Source organism: Plasmodium brasilianum, chromosome 8 (assembly GCF_023973825.1).
Source record: "Plasmodium brasilianum strain Bolivian I chromosome 8, whole genome shotgun sequence".
Classification (NCBI taxonomy): domain Eukaryota; phylum Apicomplexa; class Aconoidasida; order Haemosporida; family Plasmodiidae; genus Plasmodium; species Plasmodium brasilianum.
Window position 1 is genome coordinate 1,707,646 of NC_090121.1, and position 20,188 is coordinate 1,727,833.

General features: G+C 28.4%; 6 protein-coding genes across 6 annotated transcripts; 3 read left to right on the forward strand and 3 right to left on the reverse strand.

The window, feature by feature from the left end:
* Positions 1 to 1,403: 1,403 nt before the first annotated feature.
* Positions 1,404 to 3,002, forward strand: MKS88_002525 (T-complex protein 1 subunit beta; the record flags this gene model as incomplete). Its single annotated transcript, XM_067215543.1, has 1 exon — positions 1,404 to 3,002. One exon carries the CDS (start codon positions 1,404 to 1,406, stop codon positions 3,000 to 3,002), a length of 1,599 nt encoding a protein of 532 aa, XP_067073959.1.
* Positions 3,003 to 3,969: 967 nt separating this feature from the next.
* On the reverse strand, positions 3,970 to 5,024 carry MKS88_002526 (ER membrane protein complex subunit 5; the record flags this gene model as incomplete). Its single annotated transcript, XM_067215544.1, has 5 exons — positions 3,970 to 3,987; positions 4,130 to 4,217; positions 4,491 to 4,600; positions 4,757 to 4,815; positions 4,946 to 5,024. The coding sequence occupies 5 exons, from the start codon at positions 5,022 to 5,024 to the stop codon at positions 3,970 to 3,972; spliced, it is 354 nt and encodes a 117-aa protein (XP_067073960.1).
* A 3,261-nt stretch (positions 5,025 to 8,285) lies between these two features.
* MKS88_002527 (cytochrome c oxidase subunit ApiCOX35) lies at positions 8,286 to 9,158 on the forward strand (the record flags this gene model as incomplete). The annotated part of the gene is made up of 1 exon (XM_067215546.1): positions 8,286 to 9,158. The coding sequence occupies one exon, from the start codon at positions 8,286 to 8,288 to the stop codon at positions 9,156 to 9,158; it is 873 nt and encodes a 290-aa protein (XP_067073961.1).
* A 1,218-nt stretch (positions 9,159 to 10,376) lies between these two features.
* On the reverse strand, positions 10,377 to 12,383 carry MKS88_002528 (FAD-dependent glycerol-3-phosphate dehydrogenase; the record flags this gene model as incomplete). Its single annotated transcript, XM_067215547.1, has 1 exon — positions 10,377 to 12,383. The coding sequence occupies one exon, from the start codon at positions 12,381 to 12,383 to the stop codon at positions 10,377 to 10,379; it is 2,007 nt and encodes a 668-aa protein (XP_067073962.1).
* A 2,075-nt stretch (positions 12,384 to 14,458) lies between these two features.
* On the forward strand, positions 14,459 to 15,828 carry MKS88_002529 (glutaredoxin 1; the record flags this gene model as incomplete). The annotated part of the gene is made up of 5 exons (XM_067215548.1): positions 14,459 to 14,538; positions 14,713 to 14,773; positions 14,972 to 15,038; positions 15,300 to 15,361; positions 15,766 to 15,828. The coding sequence occupies 5 exons, from the start codon at positions 14,459 to 14,461 to the stop codon at positions 15,826 to 15,828; spliced, it is 333 nt and encodes a 110-aa protein (XP_067073963.1).
* A 918-nt stretch (positions 15,829 to 16,746) lies between these two features.
* On the reverse strand, positions 16,747 to 19,003 carry MKS88_002530 (activator of Hsp90 ATPase; the record flags this gene model as incomplete). The annotated part of the gene is made up of 6 exons (XM_067215549.1): positions 16,747 to 16,892; positions 16,999 to 17,340; positions 17,616 to 17,766; positions 18,291 to 18,437; positions 18,685 to 18,802; positions 18,966 to 19,003. 6 exons carry the CDS (start codon positions 19,001 to 19,003, stop codon positions 16,747 to 16,749), a joined length of 942 nt encoding a protein of 313 aa, XP_067073964.1.
* Between the last annotated feature and the right edge of the window lie 1,185 nt (positions 19,004 to 20,188).

Here is a 20,188-nt window from a genome sequence, read left to right on the forward strand (position 1 = left end):
TATTCCTTTTATTTTTTACTTTCACACTTTATTAATGCATGTAGAAAGCTTAAAAGAGGAGAATGTGAAGAAACAAAATAATGTATATGTGAAGAAGCGCGCGTAGCTATTGCCAAATTGCGCCGTGCAAAAAATACGTACTCGTGTGCTTATGTACAAATATATACACCGTAGAATACACAATCTTTTTTTTTTTTTACTATTTTTTGAAAAATTTTGTTGTCGTCCGCAAGCCTGCAAATACGTTATTTGATTTGATTTTTCTGTAGAATTTTTTTTTTTTTTTTTTTTTTACATTATTTTGTCATAGTTTTTGTTTTATCTTGCCATATTTTGCTTTTTATTTGTACCTTACTTTTCATTTCTTTTTGCATATTTTGTGTTTTATTTTTACCATATTTTTTTATTTTTCTTATTTTTTCATTCAGTTTTGCATACTTTTTTATTTCATTTTTCTAATTATTTTTATTGCATTTTTGTAATTTTTTTTATTTCATTTTTGTAATTTTTTTTATTTCATTTTTCTAATTATTTTTATTTCATTTTTGTAATTTTTTTTATTTCATTTTTGTAATTTTTTTTATTTCATTTTTGTAATTTTTTTTATTTCATTTTTCTAATTATTTTTATTTCCTTTTTCTTATTTTTTCATTCCATTTTTGCTTGGTTTTTATTTTATTTTCCCCTTTTTTTTGTTTTGTTTTGACCTAATACAAGGTTTTACTCTCCTCATCCCCATATCCCATATCACAGAATATTGCTCTGTCATAGTATACACAAATACAGAATTGAGAGAGCTGTGCTTAGAAGGATTTTCCAAATAAAGGATTAAAAGGAGAGTTCTTCTGACCACCATTTGTTGGGAAGAACAAGACTGAAGTGATAGGCGTTCCCTTATAATTTTTTCTTCTTATTTTTAGTGAAGGCCCATAAGTGTACGGTAATAGCAAAGCGGATAACGAAGCGGCTAATGAGGCTGCCAGTAGTGAATGCAATGAAAAAACATGTTGTTACGCAATTCTTGTTAATTATTCCACTGCATATTTATGAGTATAAATTTGAGAGGTCATTCGGATAAATACGCTCATATATATGTGTGAGGGAATAAGTTGGTGAGGTGGCAAGTGATTCCTTTGTATGTTCCATATATCACGTCTCTCTAATTTATGCCCCACATCGCACGTCTCATATATTATGATTGTACATAGCACTTGTCATATATTATAGCTGACCTATCTTTTATTAACTATTTTATGTACCACGTCTGTCCAATTTATATCCAAGGTCTCTCAAACGGATTCCTCACATCTCACATCCCACATCTCACATCTCACATCTCACATCCATATATTTTTAATGCCCACGTCTCACACCTCTTTAATTTCCTGGCACTTCTCATGCAGATGAACACAGTAATTCCGGACGTTCTTAAGCAGGGGGCCCAGGAGGACAAGGGGGAGATCGCCAGACTTCAATATTTCGTGGGTGCAATAGCAGTAGGGGATTTAGTAAAAAGTACATTAGGTCCAAGAGGACTAGACAAGATTTTAACCCCTCTAAATATAGAAGGAGCAAGAAGTCATCAACATACAGTAACAAATGATGGAGCTACAATTTTAAAATCAGTTTGGTTAGATAATCCTGTTTCTAAAATATTAGTAGATGTAAGTATGCAACAAGATAATAAATGTGGAGATGGAACAACTGGAGTTGTTGTTTTAGCAGCAGAGATGTTAAGGAATTCTGAAATATTAATTGAAAATAAAATACATCCACAAATAATTTGCGATGGATTTAGAATGGCTTTAAAAGTTGCAAGAGAAGCGTTACTAGAATCATGTTTTAGTCATGATATTACTAGTGATTTGTTTAAAGAAGATATGCTGAAAATAGCTAGAACAACTTTATCATCTAAATTGTTAACACATGAGAAAGAACATTTTGCAGAATTAGCTGTTAATGCAATATTAAGAATAAAAGATCATTTAAATTTAGATCTAATACAAATAATTAAAAAAACTGGGGGAACTATAAAAGATTCTTATTTAGAAGAGGGATTTATTTTAGAAAAAAAGATTGGCATTAATCAACCGAAATCGTTAACTAATTGTAATGTTATGGTAGCTAATACACCTATGGATGCAGATAAAATAAAAATTTATGGTACTAAGGTGAATGTGCATAGTTTTGAAGATATACAAGATTTAGAAAGCGAAGAGAGATTAAAAATGAAAAATAAAGTAGAAAATATTATCTCATACGGATGTAATGTATTTATAAATAGACAACTCATATATAATTATCCGGAACAAATCTTTCGGGAAAATAATGTTATGACTATTGAGCATAGTGATTTTGATGGTATGGAAAGATTAGCTAACTGTTTAGGTGCAGAAATTGCATCCACTTTTGAAAAAGGATTAAATATACAACTAGGTCATTGTGATAAAATTGACGAAGTAATTATTGGTGAAGATAAATTAATTCGTTTTTCTGGATGTAAAAAAAATGGTGCATGCACTATCATTCTTAGAGGTGCATCTACACATATATTAGAAGAAAGTGAAAGGTCTTTACATGATGCATTAGCTGTCTTAGCGGAAACGTTAAAAGATAATCGTGTAGTTTTAGGTGCTGGTTGTTCAGAAATGTTAATGAGTAATGCCGTCGACAATTTAGCAAGAACAGTAGAAGGAAAAAGAAGTTTAGCCATTGAAGCTTATGCAAAAGCATTGAGACAAATACCTATATACATATTAGACAATGGAGGATTCGATAGCTCCGAAATTGTTAGTAAAATTAGAGCACAACATACTAAGGGGAACAAATATGCAGGTATAGATATTAACAAGGGGGATGTTGGCAATATAATGGAATTGGGCATATACGAATCTTACAACTCGAAGCTATCACAACTCACATCCGCTACGGAAGCCGTCGAAATGATTCTGCGAGTGGACGACATAATTAAGTGTGCCCCGAGGAAGAGGACTGGTGTCTGATACGTGTGTAAAGGTGAGTGGGGAGAGGATGAGCCTGAACTGTTCAAGGAAAGTATGAGTAGCTTGGTTATAGGGAAAGAAGAAGTATACGTAATGCATGCGTTAGTCGGAATTAGTTCTTTGCATACTTGCATGTGCGGGATGAGTGTATTTATGCGGATTGTCTTTTTAAAAATGGTAGCAGCGCACTGCTTATATTTATCCTTGTTTGTATGTGCAAGTATATACAATGCGTGCGTGTGTTATGTATATATATTTACGTTATTGACTATCATCATGTGATAACCTTTCCCATCCCTTTCACATCATCTTCAAACGTATCCAGTAGTAGCATTAACTATTGCGAATTGGTATATGTATTTCTCAAAGTTAATACTTCATGAACGTGTTCATGTATGTGCACACGCTGCACATTCCATCTCCACCTACCACTTTTTCCAGATCAAAGGAATAATTAACAAAGGTGCAGTAATGGGTGTACAACGTAGTGTTGCGCGTGTGAATCCCTATATATTTTGCATTTTTTTTTTTTTTTTCCCTTTATTATTTTTCCTTTTTTGTTTATGAATATTACATATTTGCGCATTTACCTTACTAATAAAATGCAGTTAAAATTAAAGACTTAAAAAAAAAAATAAAATAAATAAATGAATAAACGAATGGACGAAGTTGCACATTTGATTAATTTAAACGAAACATTAAAATATTAGGGGAGGAGGGGAAACGTTCCCATTCGGGCTTACATATAACAATTGAAAAAAAATAGACTTTACAAAAAATACTCAAACAAAACTTCCGTTTATTTGGCGTAATAATGCAATGTTGAGAATACGAAAAAAAATAAACCCCATGAATATGCCCAGAAATATATTAATACAATTTTTTTATCGTGTTCTTATCGCATTTTCATTCTATTTTTATCATTTTTTTTAGTTCTATTTTTCCGCTATTTTTGTAGCGTCATAAGTTAGAACGGTTCACTCTTCTGTGTTTATATGAAAAAAAGAAAAAAAAAAAAAAAAGACCTCTATATAGAACCGCTCTAACGTTAAAGATTTTTACGAAAGCTGAGATAACAGATCATACGTATTAGGTTATCATATGGAAGAATCCTATATGGACTTTACAAGGTAATCTTTTACATAGTCCTTAATAAAATGTTTTCTGTTAACACATGGTCGAAAGCTCTTCCTTGCATGATTCCTATCCCAAGCGCTATGAAATGGGAACCATAAGGTTGCGAACACACATGATGTATAAAATTGAATAAGCATATATTAAAAGGGAACGTATTATATCAAATTGCAGTGAATCACATTGTAGTTGGACATAAAAACGGGAAGTTTACTGAGGAGTGCACACAAAACAAAACGAATAAAGTACTACTGCTTATAGTTATAATAGCTTGAATTATATACATACTTACAAGCACATATATACATACATATCTACGTAATTATATACATATATACATACAAAATGCCTTACTAATTATCGAAATTTGCTGCAGATCCCCCATTAATATTTTCAAAATTTAAAAATAATTTGCTTCCTCCGTATACTGTTATCAGGGCGCAAATAATTATTTGGACAACAAGCTGAACAAAAAAAAAAAAAATAAATAAATAAAAATTACGCAAATATAGAAACAAATAAAATCAACAAATGAATTAATGTAATTCTACTTTTTCTCAAGAAAGTTCTAAATATTCATCGTAGAAAGTATTTTCTTTTTTTTTTTTTTTTTAAATTACTGTAATGGGTAACGAAAAATTGTCTATGTTATCCTTTTCCATTTTGAAGTTGCTCAGGACTATGTCAAAAAATTTACAGTAAAATTGTAATTAAAGTATTTGTGTGTATGACTCATGGAAGGGTTATAGTAAAATTGGTAACTACTCGTTCGTTCATTTATTTGTTTTCTCATTTTTTTGAGAACTTACGCAAGTAAACGGAATGTCCACACTTCAAAAGGGAAGCTAAGCCCACCAGAGTGATTGAAGCTGAGAGACATCCAATCATATTTGGTTATTCCACCTATCCTTCCAATATTTTTTATTTCTACTTTTTCGTGTAATACATGCGAGTTTCAAGCTTTGTGTAGTTATTTTATCGTGGCATTCCTTGGATATCGCTTTTACTTTGTTACTGTTATATATATGTATATACATGCATATTTGTTTATTCGTTCATTCGTTCATTCGTTCATTCGTTTATTCGTTGATTCGTTGATTCGTTGGTTCGTTGATTCGTTGGTTCGTTGATTCGCTGGTTCGTTGATTCGTTGATTCGTTTATTCGTTTATTCGTTTATTCGTTTATTCGTTTATTCGTTTATTCGTTTATTCGTTTATTCGTTTATTCGTTTATTCGTTTATTCGATTATTCGATTATTCGATTATTCGATTATTCGATTAATTATTTTTTTTTTTTTTTAATTTTCTTTTGTTTTTTTTTTTTCAGAATTTTTTTCTACCCCTTCTTTTTGCCTGACTTGTTAATAATATTTAATTAAAAAAAATTTTTTTTTAAAGCGTTCGTTTTTTTATTCTATGGAGTGGGCTTCTTCCTCTTCATCAGTAAAGGCAAATTATTTCTTAAAAAGAGACTAGATGGGAATAAGAACTAAAACGCGACTGCGTATTCAAATGAACTTTTTTATCCCGTAATTTTTTTTAGAGTTTTATCATTTTCGTAAACATATTATTTTTGGTAAAAATATTATTTTTATGAAAAGAGGGCATAAGAATAAGCACTTTTAAAGGTCACATTGAAAAGTGAGAGTTAAAGGACGTAAGTGAAAAACGAACGAATGAATGAACCATAGAGCGAACTACCATAACTGCATACATACCAAATAAAAAATGACGAAAAAAAAAGGAAAAAAAAATTATTGTCCCTATGTTTTTGTCTTCATTTAACTCCAAAAAATTAAAAATAAAATTGTATTGGCAAGTATGTGATACTTAGGGAAAACTTTCAAAAAATTAAGCTTTTATTCCAGCCTAAGGGTTTAATTAATTAAATTTTTTTAATTTTTTTTTTTTCTTTATGCAAGATGTTTTTCCATTTCTTCAATATGTGAACTTCCCCAGTTTTTGTTGAATGTAAATTGTGGTAAAAGTACATATATATACATATCGATCAAACGCTGCGACTACATGTATATCTTTTGCTCGTTTCTTTCACGTTTGTTATGAACAGTGAGATGGAAAACGCTTTTAAAGGAGGTAAGATACCCTTAAATGATAAAAGTCGAATAGGTGAAAAGGTAACTGTGTAATGGTGAAGGCGAAAAAAAACTTTGTATAAGTATCTTAATAAAATAAAAAATTTGTTAGACCTTTAATTGTTTCACATTTGGAGTATATTTTTTTGTTGTTTTATTTAAACACATTCTTTTATGCATTATGTCATAATTAAAAAATGGAAAATGTTAAACAATAAAATATATGAACAGTAGAAGCACATGCATCAAATGGCAATAAAAACATTGCTCATATAGAAGGTCTATCCAAGCTGTCATAAAATATATAAGAAAAAAAAAAAAAAAAAAAGTAGCATAATATAAATGTGCTAAAAAAGGAATACGTTCTTCATCCTTCACGAATTAGCTATATTACAGAAACATATGTATATATACGTATTCATGTATATATGTATATACTCATATTTTCTCACATTTGCGCTCCTCTCTGCGCAATGCTGTTTGCTCACATATGTGCGTCCAATTTGTCAAATACATTCGCTTCTAATATATTGAATGAACAAAAAGGAACAAAATGGCTTCACAACGAGCAATTGAGTTGCCCTAACTATGGCGTAATTCTCATAAACCAAAGGAACTAATTCTTTAGAGATTATTTTTCTCATTTCTTTAATTTCCCACTCAAAAGGGGTTACCAAATAGCCAACTTTTGTTATTGCTATATTTCCGAATTCTTCCCATTTTATTTATTTTCGTGTTTTGCAAATTAATTCTATTATGAGGATAAAATATGTCTTCTCTCTCAATTACATTCTGTTTAATTTCGTTAATAAGAACTTTAAAATTGTTTCTTAAATTCACAAAAAAAATTGCGGGTAACTGCGGAAGGTCAAGCATCAGTGTCAGGTTGGCAAAGGACAAACCTGGGGCAGACGTCATCTTTTCTTTTTATCTCCAAACGTTGCAAAATGGTAAAACTAAGATTAAGTAAAAAAAAAAAAAAAAAATAAATAAAAAAATTCCGATTGAAGTGTGTATATGTGTGTACCTAGTTTGACGTAAATATATCTACACCTTCAAAAATAGAAATATATAACACGTCAACTTTTATTTTTTTTTTAAATCTTTTCATACTTTAACAGGCTATTTTTGTAATTATTCTGATGGGTAAAAATATCTCCCCACTAATATAAAAAATATTCACAATTTACTGTTTTGGTATTTAGGGTGTTCTTATAATAATATATTTAAAAAAAGAAAAAAAAAAAAAAAAAAGAAAAAATTAAAGGCGCCTCCAATTTTGTGTTTCACTCATCTCTTTGGTTGGAATAAATTCCTTTTATTAGACGTTTTTGGCAATTTAGCCGTATTACCATATCATTATGCCGTATTTTATTTTATATCTTTTAATAGCGTTCTATTTTATATCGTTTTATTGTGTTCTATTTTAGTTCGTTTTATACATTTTTGCTTTTATTTTAATTTCGATTTTTATTTCTATTTTTATTTCTATTTTTATTTCTATTTTTATTTTTTATTTATATTATTTTTCTTCACATGTACACATGCCAAAACGGCGAAAAAAAAAAAAAATAATAAAATACACGTACTTAATGCTTGTGAACTGTAAAAACAAATATTGTCAACTAACAAAAGCGCAAAATAAAATGAGCACTTAAATTATGCCAATTGCTAATTTGTGTTAATTTTTTTTAACGAATGGTATGAAAAAAATAAAACGAAATTGTAGCATATTTTATCTCAAACTTTGCTTCGTCTGACTGGGATATATGCCTAATTTATGCCCAAAAGTTTGCACACATTTAAAGCTAATTTTTTCCCTATTGTATACCCAATTTTGTGTTATATTTTGTGCGCAATTTTTGCTGCACCTTTTTCCCAATTTATCCAAATAAAAAAGGAAAAAATTTTCTGTATCACAGAAAAGTATAGTAATAGCATCAGAACATTATAACGTCATTACATGGGTGTAGAAGGGTAAAGATTTACGTCCCATTACAATACATATGGAAAATAGCCAAATGCGTAATTTCACATGAACATGTAAGGTAAAAGATGATAGGCCCATGTAGAGGTAATTTTTTTATAAATTTGTTAAAAAGTCCATTTAATGATCAGAAAAATTGTAATATGTTTATCACAAAAAGCTATGGAACGATTTGGAAGAGACAATATGGTATGGTAAATATTGAGAGATTAAATTGTATAAATGAAAAGAAAAGCATGGACAGAAAAATTTTTACTCAGTGCAGAAATATTACTAGTTCTAGTAGAGTACAATTAAATAAAAATAATGAAAGGGACTTTTTTGAAGGGGAACCATTGAATAGAACATTAGGAGGATATGGGTACCCCATGATGTTTATTGTTACATATGACAAACCAAGCTGGCAACCATTTTGGGAAAATGACTGTGAAGTTATACCTAGAGATGAATTTGGAGTACCAGCTAGTATACCTCCAGAGATATCAACACAGATTAAACATACATATTATGTACCACCACAATTTTATACATTTTTAAAAAAATTAGGGGATGATACAGAGGAGTTGAGACCATATATGATAAAATTAATTAAAGGAGAATTTACATATGATGATTATCAAGAAATGTTTTACAAATTTGCAAAACCGTTAAAAATATTTAGAAAAAAAATACCTGTCCCTTACAGGTCAGCTGAAGAAATGGCAAATGAAGAAGAAATGAAATGGCAATCCGCTTGGTATACCTACAGACAGAAAGTTTTAGCAGAGTATAATGTTACAATGTGTTTAAGGGAATTTATTTTATACATGACCGTTGGATTATATTTTGCTTATTTGTGGTTAGACGCATTAAGACAATATCGTCTGGACATGAAACTCTTTTATTTGGAAGCACCAGAACATAAAATTAATTGGGTCAAACCAAGGGGTGATTTGGTATAGTGCGCTTAAAAAGGGCCAGGGTGCTACTATCGAACAAAGCGAACATTGCGCACTACCAGTTTGGGAAGTATATCCTCGCAATGTTCATTTAATAAATCCATTCAACATGTTGCGGTGAGTATGTAGTATGCTTGTATCAGCAAAAAAAAAAAAAAAAGTCGTTATAACTCTTTTTATCACCGGTGTAATTTAAACCCTTTTTCCCCTATTCATTATAATATATTCCTTTTTTCCAAACATATATACTCCGTATATCTTACCATATGAGGAAGTGTGCACACATACATATATATATATATATATATATGTATATTTAACATGTGCTGCATTTTCTCGTCGTTTTAACCTACAAAAGCATAACTCGTTTTCAATACAACCCATTGCTTATATTTTTTAAAAAAGTTTCGCCTCACATGTATTTACACAAAAATAGGGGAATTTTTTTTTTTTTTTTCTAATAAACATTTAATTTTATTTTTCTTAAAAAAAATTGTGTTGTTCAAGTATGAACAAGACAGGAAAAAAAAAAAATTATTTGCTTATGTCATTATATGCTAATCATACTAGCTAATGCAGTTGAAAAGAAATAAAAAAAAAAAAAATGTTTCCAAAAAGGGTTTCAAAAAAAAAAGCCTTTAAAAAGGAGGGGATATTGTGAATACATACATGTATATATATATTTATATGTAGATACATATATGTGTAAATGCGAAGAAAATAGCAGGTAAAAAAAAAAAAAAAAGGGAGGCTTATGATTAAACTTTTCCGTAATTCTACAAAAATGATGACGTACATTTTAACAAAATAGCGGGCATATACATATATACATGTGCACATGTACATATACACATATATGCTCGTATGTATATACACGTACAAAATAGCACCACTCCCCGTACTATTGTTCAAAAGAATATCTTTACACATAGAGGGATTTTTTAAGAAAAAAAAAAAAAAAAAAAAAAAGGTGCATCCACGGCATTTGACATACATCAAGATAACTTTTACGCATACAAAATTTGCTTCTATATTCCTGCATGCGCATAGGGGTGATATTTTTCCACAGTGGGCACGTTGCAACGCTTAAATGATAAATGCCGATGAAGATCCGACTTCCCCACACCTTCCTCGTTCTCTCTATTTCTGCACCTCTTCGTTCATTCACCCATTCACTTTTTAACCCATTCATTCTGTCGTCTGTCCAAATGGTAGCACAACTCAGTTGAGGGATAAGGAACTAATGTACTTCTCAGCTTCATCAATATTCTTGTTCATCTGGTCATCGGACCATTTAAGTTCATTCTTTAACAATTTTGCAATTCTTTTAATAGCCTGATTTGACACTTGGGTGTCAATAAATCCTAACCTCAGTCTCCTTCCAATAATATCAGAAATGGTACTAGCGAACTCATACCTAGTAGCATAAACAATTTCTGCTTCTATATATGGTTTGGTAGAATCAATTTTGGTAAAAAGATTTAACTCTTTAGCTATTTCACACACTTTTTCTGATAAGTAGCCATAATTTGAGACTAGATGATTCGCTGTTTCATAATCAAGTTGTTCATATTTTTGAACAAGATTCTTACTTAATTTACTACAACCGTAAGTTAAATCATCGAGTTTTATATTACCATTACTATCATGACTACCAATAAGCATTAAAAATTTCGTTCTGCAGTTATATTTTGTTTTTATTTTATCCTTATGTTTAGCTACTACATAATCAATGGTATCTTGTGCCATTTTTCTATATATGGTCCATTTCCCTCCTAATATACTTATCAATCCATTATCGTCTTCAATAATTTCATGGCTTCTCGAAATCTCATGCGTTTCGACGTTATGCTTGTTCTGCAATTCTTCTTCGCTCACCCCTTCAAGCTTTCCTCCTACTAACTCACTTTTCATTATCCCTTTGTTATCACCAGAAGTAGTGGTAGTGGTTAAGGTGGACGAACTCGCGTTAGTACTACCCGTATCACTCGTAGCACTAGACGCCACCCCCTTTTTGGCTTCCCTGACCAGGGGTCTGAAACCGCACCAGGCAGCCTTTATATCATTTCTTATTTCCTCTTCACTGAGTTCAATATATTTTGATAATTCCTTTGCCAAAAAGTCTATATCTTTTTTTTGAATTTTTGGATTATCTTCAAGTTTTCTGTGTTCATCTGTTGTTCCAACAAGAGTAGAATGTTCCCAGGGTAAAATGAAAAGGACTCTATCATCACTTGTTTTAGGTATAATAAATCCATTATTTTTTGAAGAATACCATTTAGGTAATATAAAATGGCATCCAACTGATAATTGTATCATTGGCTTTCTATTTTCATTAGCTATTTTTCGAACAACATCACCATATGGACCTGTAGCATTAATTATAATTTTTGCATATATCTCCATTTCTTTATTATTAATTTTATCTAATACCTTAACACCTATAATTTTCTGACTTTGTTCATGTTTTATAAAACCTATTACTTCCATATGATTACATATCGTAGCTCCAATTTGTCCAGGTACATATTCATCCATTGCACTAGTTAGTACTAAATTTATATTCATTCTACTGTCATTATGTTGACCATCATAATATAACAGAGATCCTTTTAAATTTTCTTTTTTTAATAAAGGGAAATGTTCCATTGTATTTACTTTCTGTATATATCTAGAATTGGGTACAACTTTATCAAAGTAACACACTAAGTCAGCTAACAAATCATATATTTTTATGTTATATGCAAAATATGGAACTTGCCATAATTTATATATAGGCATAACTATTGGTACTGGTCTAGACATAAATGGTGCAATCTTCATTGTATGTGCTCTTTCACCTAATGCTTCCCATACGAAATATAATTCAGATAAATCAAAATTTTTTACTGCATTTTCTAAATATCTTATACCTCCATGTAATAATTTTGTTGATTTGGATGAAGTGCCACTTGAAAAATCATCCTTCTCTACTAATGCACACTTGATCCCTCTTGTAGCACAATCCAAAGCTAACCCTCCTCCTGTTGCACCACCTCCAATTATTAATATATCAAAATGATTGTTTTTTAATCTATTTACCATTTCATTTCTATTTGCAATCGTGCTGTATTTGTACACTACATCCTTATCAATCATATTTTTATGAAAATTTATCTTCAACAAATATATACTTCCAACCGATATTATACCCAGGCTGCTAGAACCGATGAGCACCTTCTTCAGCATCTTATTCGAATGGTTTGTGGTCAATGCGGGGGAACATGTACGATTGATGGGCGGTCTGGCGGTATGCAGGCACGATGGTACACCAGTACAGACGAATGTATGTACATGTATACGTATGTATGCCACTATTGACACTTTATGAGTTCTATTCGACAGCTACTACGGTAAGGGCATACCACGTTCAGAAAAGAAGTATCTCTAATATAATTTATGTTGTTTTAAAGCGCTCAATTCTTCAAAAAAAAAAAAATAAAATATAATAAAACGAAAGAAAACGAAATGATTGCCTGTACGATTGCACACTATGAAGGAGCAATGACTGCACAATGGCTGAACAGAATGATCGAATAAAATAAAGCTATGCAACTATGAACTCCTAATTTTCCGCTTACCTTTTCACATGTACTGTTCAGGCTATAAAAAGAATTACGCATTTCCTCACGCAAAAATTATTCAAACAAACAAAACAAAAAAAAAGAAAAGAAAAAAAAAATTAAACGTAAAACAAAAATATAAATAAAAAATACTTAGAAAACAATGTAAATGCTTGTCCTTATGTATGTTCATACATGCTTACGTGGACTTACACTGAACGCTCAATGCTTCACAAGAATCTCTCGAAAAAAATGGATAATTTATTTGTACATTCCATGCAGGAATATGAAAAAAAAAAAATGCCAAACAATAGTATGTAAGCATAAACATTATTTTGGAGTTCATTTTCTAATTTCTGTTACGTATACATATAGTAAATTTATGAATTCAAGTGTATTTATGTATTTGTATGTATACTTATGTACGTTTGTACGTTTGTATGTATGCATGCATGTACACATGTGTAATGCCGAGCGTTTTCTTCATTTCACTAAAAAAGGAACAAGAACATTCCAAAAAAAAAAAAAAATTAAGTTCACAAAAAATTAGAAAAAATAAAATATTTTTGTAGTATCATTCTAATTGTATAATATATAAAAAAAATTTTCAAAAGTACTCTTGGTACAAAAATTTTGAAGACGCTCGAAAATGTGAGGGAAGCAAATTGACTTATACCAAAGAACAAAATTGAATAGTGTAAGCGGTGCAAACAAAATAAAATAGCTTGAAGGTAATAGCAACGTGCATTGTAAAATAATGTTTTCGTGTGTAGCATATACAATACAAGTGTATGCACGTATGTCCATATATGTAAATTTATAAATGTATATGCGTACATATGTATTATTTATATGTGCGTCGAAAGTTCATACGTGTATATACATTATATCTATGTTCTGAAGCATGCATATCAATACAATACACGCTTTTGTATATGATCCTATTGTTCTAGGATATATTTCTATTATTAATGGTAGTATAAATCGTACGAACGAAAATAAAAATTACATGCCTTTAGTGTTAGCTATATATGAAGTGGTATGGATATAAAGCATATGTAACTACGTTAGCACTTTCAGAAAAAAAGAAAAAAGAAGAAAGAATGCATACAAATTAACAAGTCAGCAAATAAACAAAAAACAGTACAGTGCTATTGCATGTAGGTAATTGGGCAAACAAAAAGAAAAAAAAAAAAAACTAAAAAAATTAAATTTATATAAAATAAAAATGAAAAAATGCGAAAAATCGCAGTTCATTATCTGCCAACAATTATTTACAAAAATGCATTTTTGAAAATACAAAAATTATTCCTTGCAACAATTTTTTTTTATTTTTTAGGAGCAACTATATATTATATATAAGCTTATACATGACATAATTTATTTAAACTTTATTTTTAAATACTTTTATGTTTTTATGCTGATATAATTTTCATTTTATTAAACCTTATTTTTTTTGAAAAAACACGAATTATTTTTATTAAAATAATTTAAGCGTACGTAGTCCATTTTAACAGCACTCCATATATGATATATGAACACACATAACATATGCACGTATTTCTATTTATATATATGTACTTATTTGTACTTACGCATACACATAAACTCTGTAAATATTTTTTATAAGAGAAAAAAAAAATCTGTTGGACTATCTCCAAACATACAGAAATATTTAGTAAAAATATAAGAATTTTCAACATGGGATGCAACAACGAGGCAGTTAAAAAATTTGTTCAAAAAATAATAGACGATAACATTATTGCTGTATTTTCGAAAACGTAATAATAAAAGGAATTCATGTATTTCTTTATTTTTATATAGAACAATTTATGTTTGTTATGAAGTCTTGCAAGCCCAAAAAAATTTGTCCTGTAGAATAGTAGCAGTCGCTGTATATGCATGCATACATATATATGTTGTAATTTTTTTTTTTTTTTTTATATCTCCTTTAGCGAGTGCCCATATTGTATTAAAGCTATAACAATACTGAAAGGATATAACCCGAATAGCATGGTGAGCATAGAGGAAAATATGTTAATAAGTAATTATATGTATGTATTATTTATGTATTATGTATGTATATACATATTTATGCATTCGTACATAAACTTACAAGAACCAAAAACATTTTAAAAAGAGAAAAAAAGGAAAGAGGCGAAAGTGATATATATATGAATATATATAATTTTATTTTTATTTTTTCCTTTTTAGCATGTAGAACAAATTGAAAAAAATCCAAACATGGCTGATATCCAAGCCTACTTAAAGGATTTGACCGGTACTAAGGGAGGGGATTACACATGTGTACAAACATATATGGAAGCAATATAAACATGCTTATATACACACATATACGGAAGCAATATATGCATACTTATATACACACGTATACGGAAGCAATATATATATGCTTATATACACACATATACGGAAGCAATATATGCATACTTATATACACACATATACGGAAGCAATGTATGCATACTTATATACACACATATACTAATACATGTGCATATATGTATTTTTGTAATATCAGGAAAAAGCTCTGTACCAAGAATATTTATAAATAAAGAATTTGTTGGGGGATGTGATGACTTGGTAAGGCAACATATGGAAAAATTTACAAAAGAAGTAGTAAAATTATTAACAAAATGGCTAGCTGCAATAAAAAAAAAAAAAAGAAAAAAAGAAATGAATAAATAAATGAATAAATAAATGAATAAATAAATGAATAAATAAATGAATAAATAAATGAATAAATAAATGAATAAATAAATGAATAAATAAATGAATAAATAAATGAATAAATAAATGAATAAATAAATAAATAAAATATAATAATAAAATATAATAATAAAATATAATAATAAAATATAATAATAAAATATAATAATAAAATATAATAATAAAATATAATAATAAAATATAATAATAAAATATAATAATAAAATATAATAATAAAATAAAATAAAACAATTCGCATTATCTTTTTGGATGTTCAGGTAAAAGAAAATGAAGAGGGAAAACTTCAAGAGAGGCTAAAGAAGGTTGGTATACTTAGCTAAATGAAAATAAAAAGATAAGGAAAAATCAAATGATGAAACACTTGCTCGAGCCTCCTTTGTTTGATTGTCCGTTTATATTCTTGTGTGGTATGTATTTATATATGCTATATATATTTTTATATGGTATTCATTCATATGTGATATATATTCTTATATTGTATTTACTCTTATGTTGTATTTATTTATATATTCATTTTTATGCGTATATTTTTTTCCTCACCGAATTAAAGAACCAACACTAACATGTGTCTGTGTGTGTGTGTGTGTGTGTGTGTGTCATTTTGTTCTATGGGTCAATGCAGTATTATGTGCAAAACGATAATAAAATGAAAAATTTACGTATTTATATCACAGTGATATATGAAAAAAAAAAAAAAAAAAAAAATATATATATATATATATAAGCAAAAATGTGCGAAAAAAAAATTAAAAAACTTCCATTTTTCAAATGAATATTTGAAATACACGTTTTTTAAAAACTGCCTTGAGTAGTGTTTTAGAACAGTATTGCTGCTTATGTGTTCATAAAATTAGGCGTGACTATAACAAGAAGAGTAAAGAGATAAATAAATATATACATATACACATATATATGTACATATACATACATAAAACCTTTTGTGAATAAACATTTAAGAATAAGAAAAATAAAAAATATGGATTACACAACGAAGTTTACTAAATAAAACTGCGTTATGTAAATAGCACAGGAGCAATACTTTACACACATCCCTTAAATAGTACTTAGCTGAACTATCATATTTTTCGTTACTTACAGGTTTCGACGGATTAATTGAAATTCGTAAATTATACCTACTTATATAGAAGTACATATTTACAGCAGTTTTTCTGCTCTTATCGGGGGGGCTTCATAGTTTTGCTGCGCATATTTCGCTGCGTGTATACATGCATGCACCACTACTTATCCCTCATTTTTGAAATAAACTCATCTATTACCTTTTCTATCTTGCTTGGAGCTTCCATTTTCACCACATGATTAATGTGCATACATTCGGAAATGGTATTATCAAAAACGAAATTATACTTGTACTTATTTTCATCATCTGAAGAATAATCAGAAATAATTTCATTGACACTTACATGTCCTTTTGTCTCCATCTCAATCCCATTATTTTTGTTTTTTTTAAATGCTTTCCATTCACAACTAACTTTTAAATCGTAAATTAAAATTTTTTTTTTTTTTTCTTAAACTAGAAGAAGCTTCTCCTTCTACCTCTGAACAAAAAAATTCTAAAAGAATGTTATTACTTAGTTCTATTTTTGTTTTATCTAATATATTTTTTAATTCTTCTTTTGCCCATTTTGTTAAGCATTTTTCCTCCCAGTGATAATTATTAATATTCCATACGGACCCTTCTTTTTTCTCTTGGTCAGTGTTATTGTTTATATTATTTACCCCTATATTATGTCGTTCATTTTCGTTATTATTTTGTGTCTTTATATTTTGCAATTTTTCTTCTTCATCTCCTTTAATTTTTGTCTCCTTATTTGCTATGAATTGTTCAGAAAAAAAAAAAAGGGGAAAATAAAAAATGTGCAAGGGTGTATGTACAAACGTTACACAATAAAAAAGAAAAAAGGATATCATACGTAGATACTGCGCCAAGAACAGAATTTGATTAGGTACAAGTTGACACGTGGACGCGCAATAGTGTTAGTATGCGAACTATATGCGAACATTATACATACACATTTAGATATATATACATATATATACATATATATATATATATATATATATTTTTTTTTTTTTTGGCTCCATTTACATTCATCTGTATCATGTTTCAAAAGATCAGATGGAAATCCTTTCAGTGCATTTTTTATTTTTTCTTTTCCCTCCTTTCTTAGTATGTCGTATGCTTTTCTCGATTCTTCCTTGTCTTCGTTCATTTGAACGTTAATTTCGTAGTCATTATCCTAACATACGCGCGAAAAAAAAAAAAAATATATAATAAAATGAAAAGGAAGTGGAAAAGGAAAAAAAAAAAAAAAAAAAAAAAAAAAGGAAGTGGAAAGGGAAAAAAAAAATATAATAAAATAAAAGGAAGTGGGAAAAGGAAAAAAAAATATAATAAAATAAAAAGGAAGTGGAAAAGGAAAAAAAAATATATAATAAAATAAAAAGGAAGTGGAAAAGGAAAAAAAAATATATAATAAAATAAAAAGGAAGTGGAAAAGGAAAAAAAAATATATAATAAAATAAAATAAAAAATAAAAATATATGTAATAAAATAAAAATATATATAATAAAATAAAAATAAAATCAAATAAAATAACATAACAGGAACAAACACATAAGTATAATTATTATCCTCCCTTCTAGTATGTTTTGACATATATTTATATAAAGCTCCTATGTAATTCTGCACAATTATAATGAACATGAATAATGGATGTACGATTCTTCTTTTTTTTTTTTTTTTTTTCTCTTAAGTGTGTACTTCCACTGAACAGATTGAGAAGTCCAGTATTTCTACATTCCCACCAGAACATTCTTTATTTTCTGTTGTTTTTAAATAAAACCAACTAAACTTTATATCATATTCAAAGGAGTTAATTTGTTTTCCTTTTCTAACCGAAACGCTAGCCTGAAAAAAGTAAGGTGGAAAAAAATAAAAAAAATTATAAAATAAAATAATAAAATAAAATAATAAAATAAAAATAAAAAAAAAAAAGGGTTGAATGCTAGGAAATGTTATCGTCTTTGATGCAATATTGTTAACACGCAAACGTTGTACTTTTGATGTGTTGTTAAACTGTGCTTTTATTTTGTCACTCGTTTTTCTTTTTTTCCTTTTTTTTCCTTTTTTTTCTCATTTTTTCCCTAATTATTACGTTCCCTGTTATATCAAATTTATCGAAATAAATAGACAGCTGCTCCGTTTCAAGTTTTAAATTATTTAATTTATATTTAATATAAGACTCACCCCATTTACTATAATTTTTTTCCTCCCTACACAAAATGAAAGTAGTGTAACGGGATAAGCAATGAAAGAAAAATGATAATCTATTTTTATTTTTTTATTTTACTTAGGAACACATAAAATTGGCTGTACCATAACAGTTACTGTCATTCATGTGTTTATATTTTATTTGTCATACTTTTTATGCATTACCAATGCCAGCTATTTCTATTCCACACAGACCCGGCCATATTTTTCTACTCGACTAAATTGACAAACTCTTTTGTTTTATAATTTCCTAAAAGAGCTATTTTTTTTTTTTTTTTTTAAAACACCCTTCTGATTTTGCCTTTTTTTTTTCTTTTTTGTTCCTATTCAGATATATAAAGTGAATTATGACAATTACATATGCATGTGTATTTATGTAGTATGTATTAATATTGTACTTACATTTGATATTTATACTATTTTTTTTCTTCTTTTTCTTTATCTTTTCCTTTTTTTTTTATTATACATTTAAAAAATTTTGCAAAGTGCCAAGTATTACATTGTTATTTAGCTCAGCTGGGTTTATAAATTACAGAAACATCATATGTTATATGTCGCATGCCAAATGTAAAATGGAAAAAAAAAAAAATAATTGGACTACATATGAATATATGTATATATATATAATAAGTTAGTGTATCCCCCCTTGTATTCTTTTTCTTTTTTTTTTTTTTATTTGAACTGATGTTTTGAAAAATAAAAATGAGGTAAAACCAAGGCGAAAAAAATGTCGATATAAATTTTGGAATACTTATATAAAATACGTAAGAGGAGAGTTTGGAAAAAAATAAAAATTAAAATAAAAATTAAAATAAAAAATAAAAATAAAAATAAAAAATAAAAAATAAAAAATAAAACTTAAATACACATTTTAACTGATAATAAAAAAAAGGTTTATAATACAGAAAATTTTTTTAGGATATATATTTACAAGTTTTCAATTTCACGGAAGAGAAGAATTGTAATCTTATGAATTAATTTACAAAAAAAAGGAAGGGACAAAAAAATAAAAAAAAAAAAATTATAAGACGACATTCATCCATGTTATAACCGTTACCCCTTTTTTTTTTTTTTTTTCAAAAAGAATGTTCAGTAAAATATACTCTGAATGTGAATATAGTTACATATACAACTGTATATACTATTATATGTACACATATATATATATATATACCTATATACTTATATATGCACTTCATCACATGGTTTGCTGTGGAAAATACATTAATGAGCAGCATTTTTTAAAGAGGTATACATAAGCTAGTATTCTCCATCTCACAAAGTTATTAACTCGTAATGAGATTAAATTTTTACATTCATTTTATTTTAAAAAGAAGTTAGTCGGGGGGAAAGGTTAGCAAAATATAACAAGGATTAAAAGCAAAATT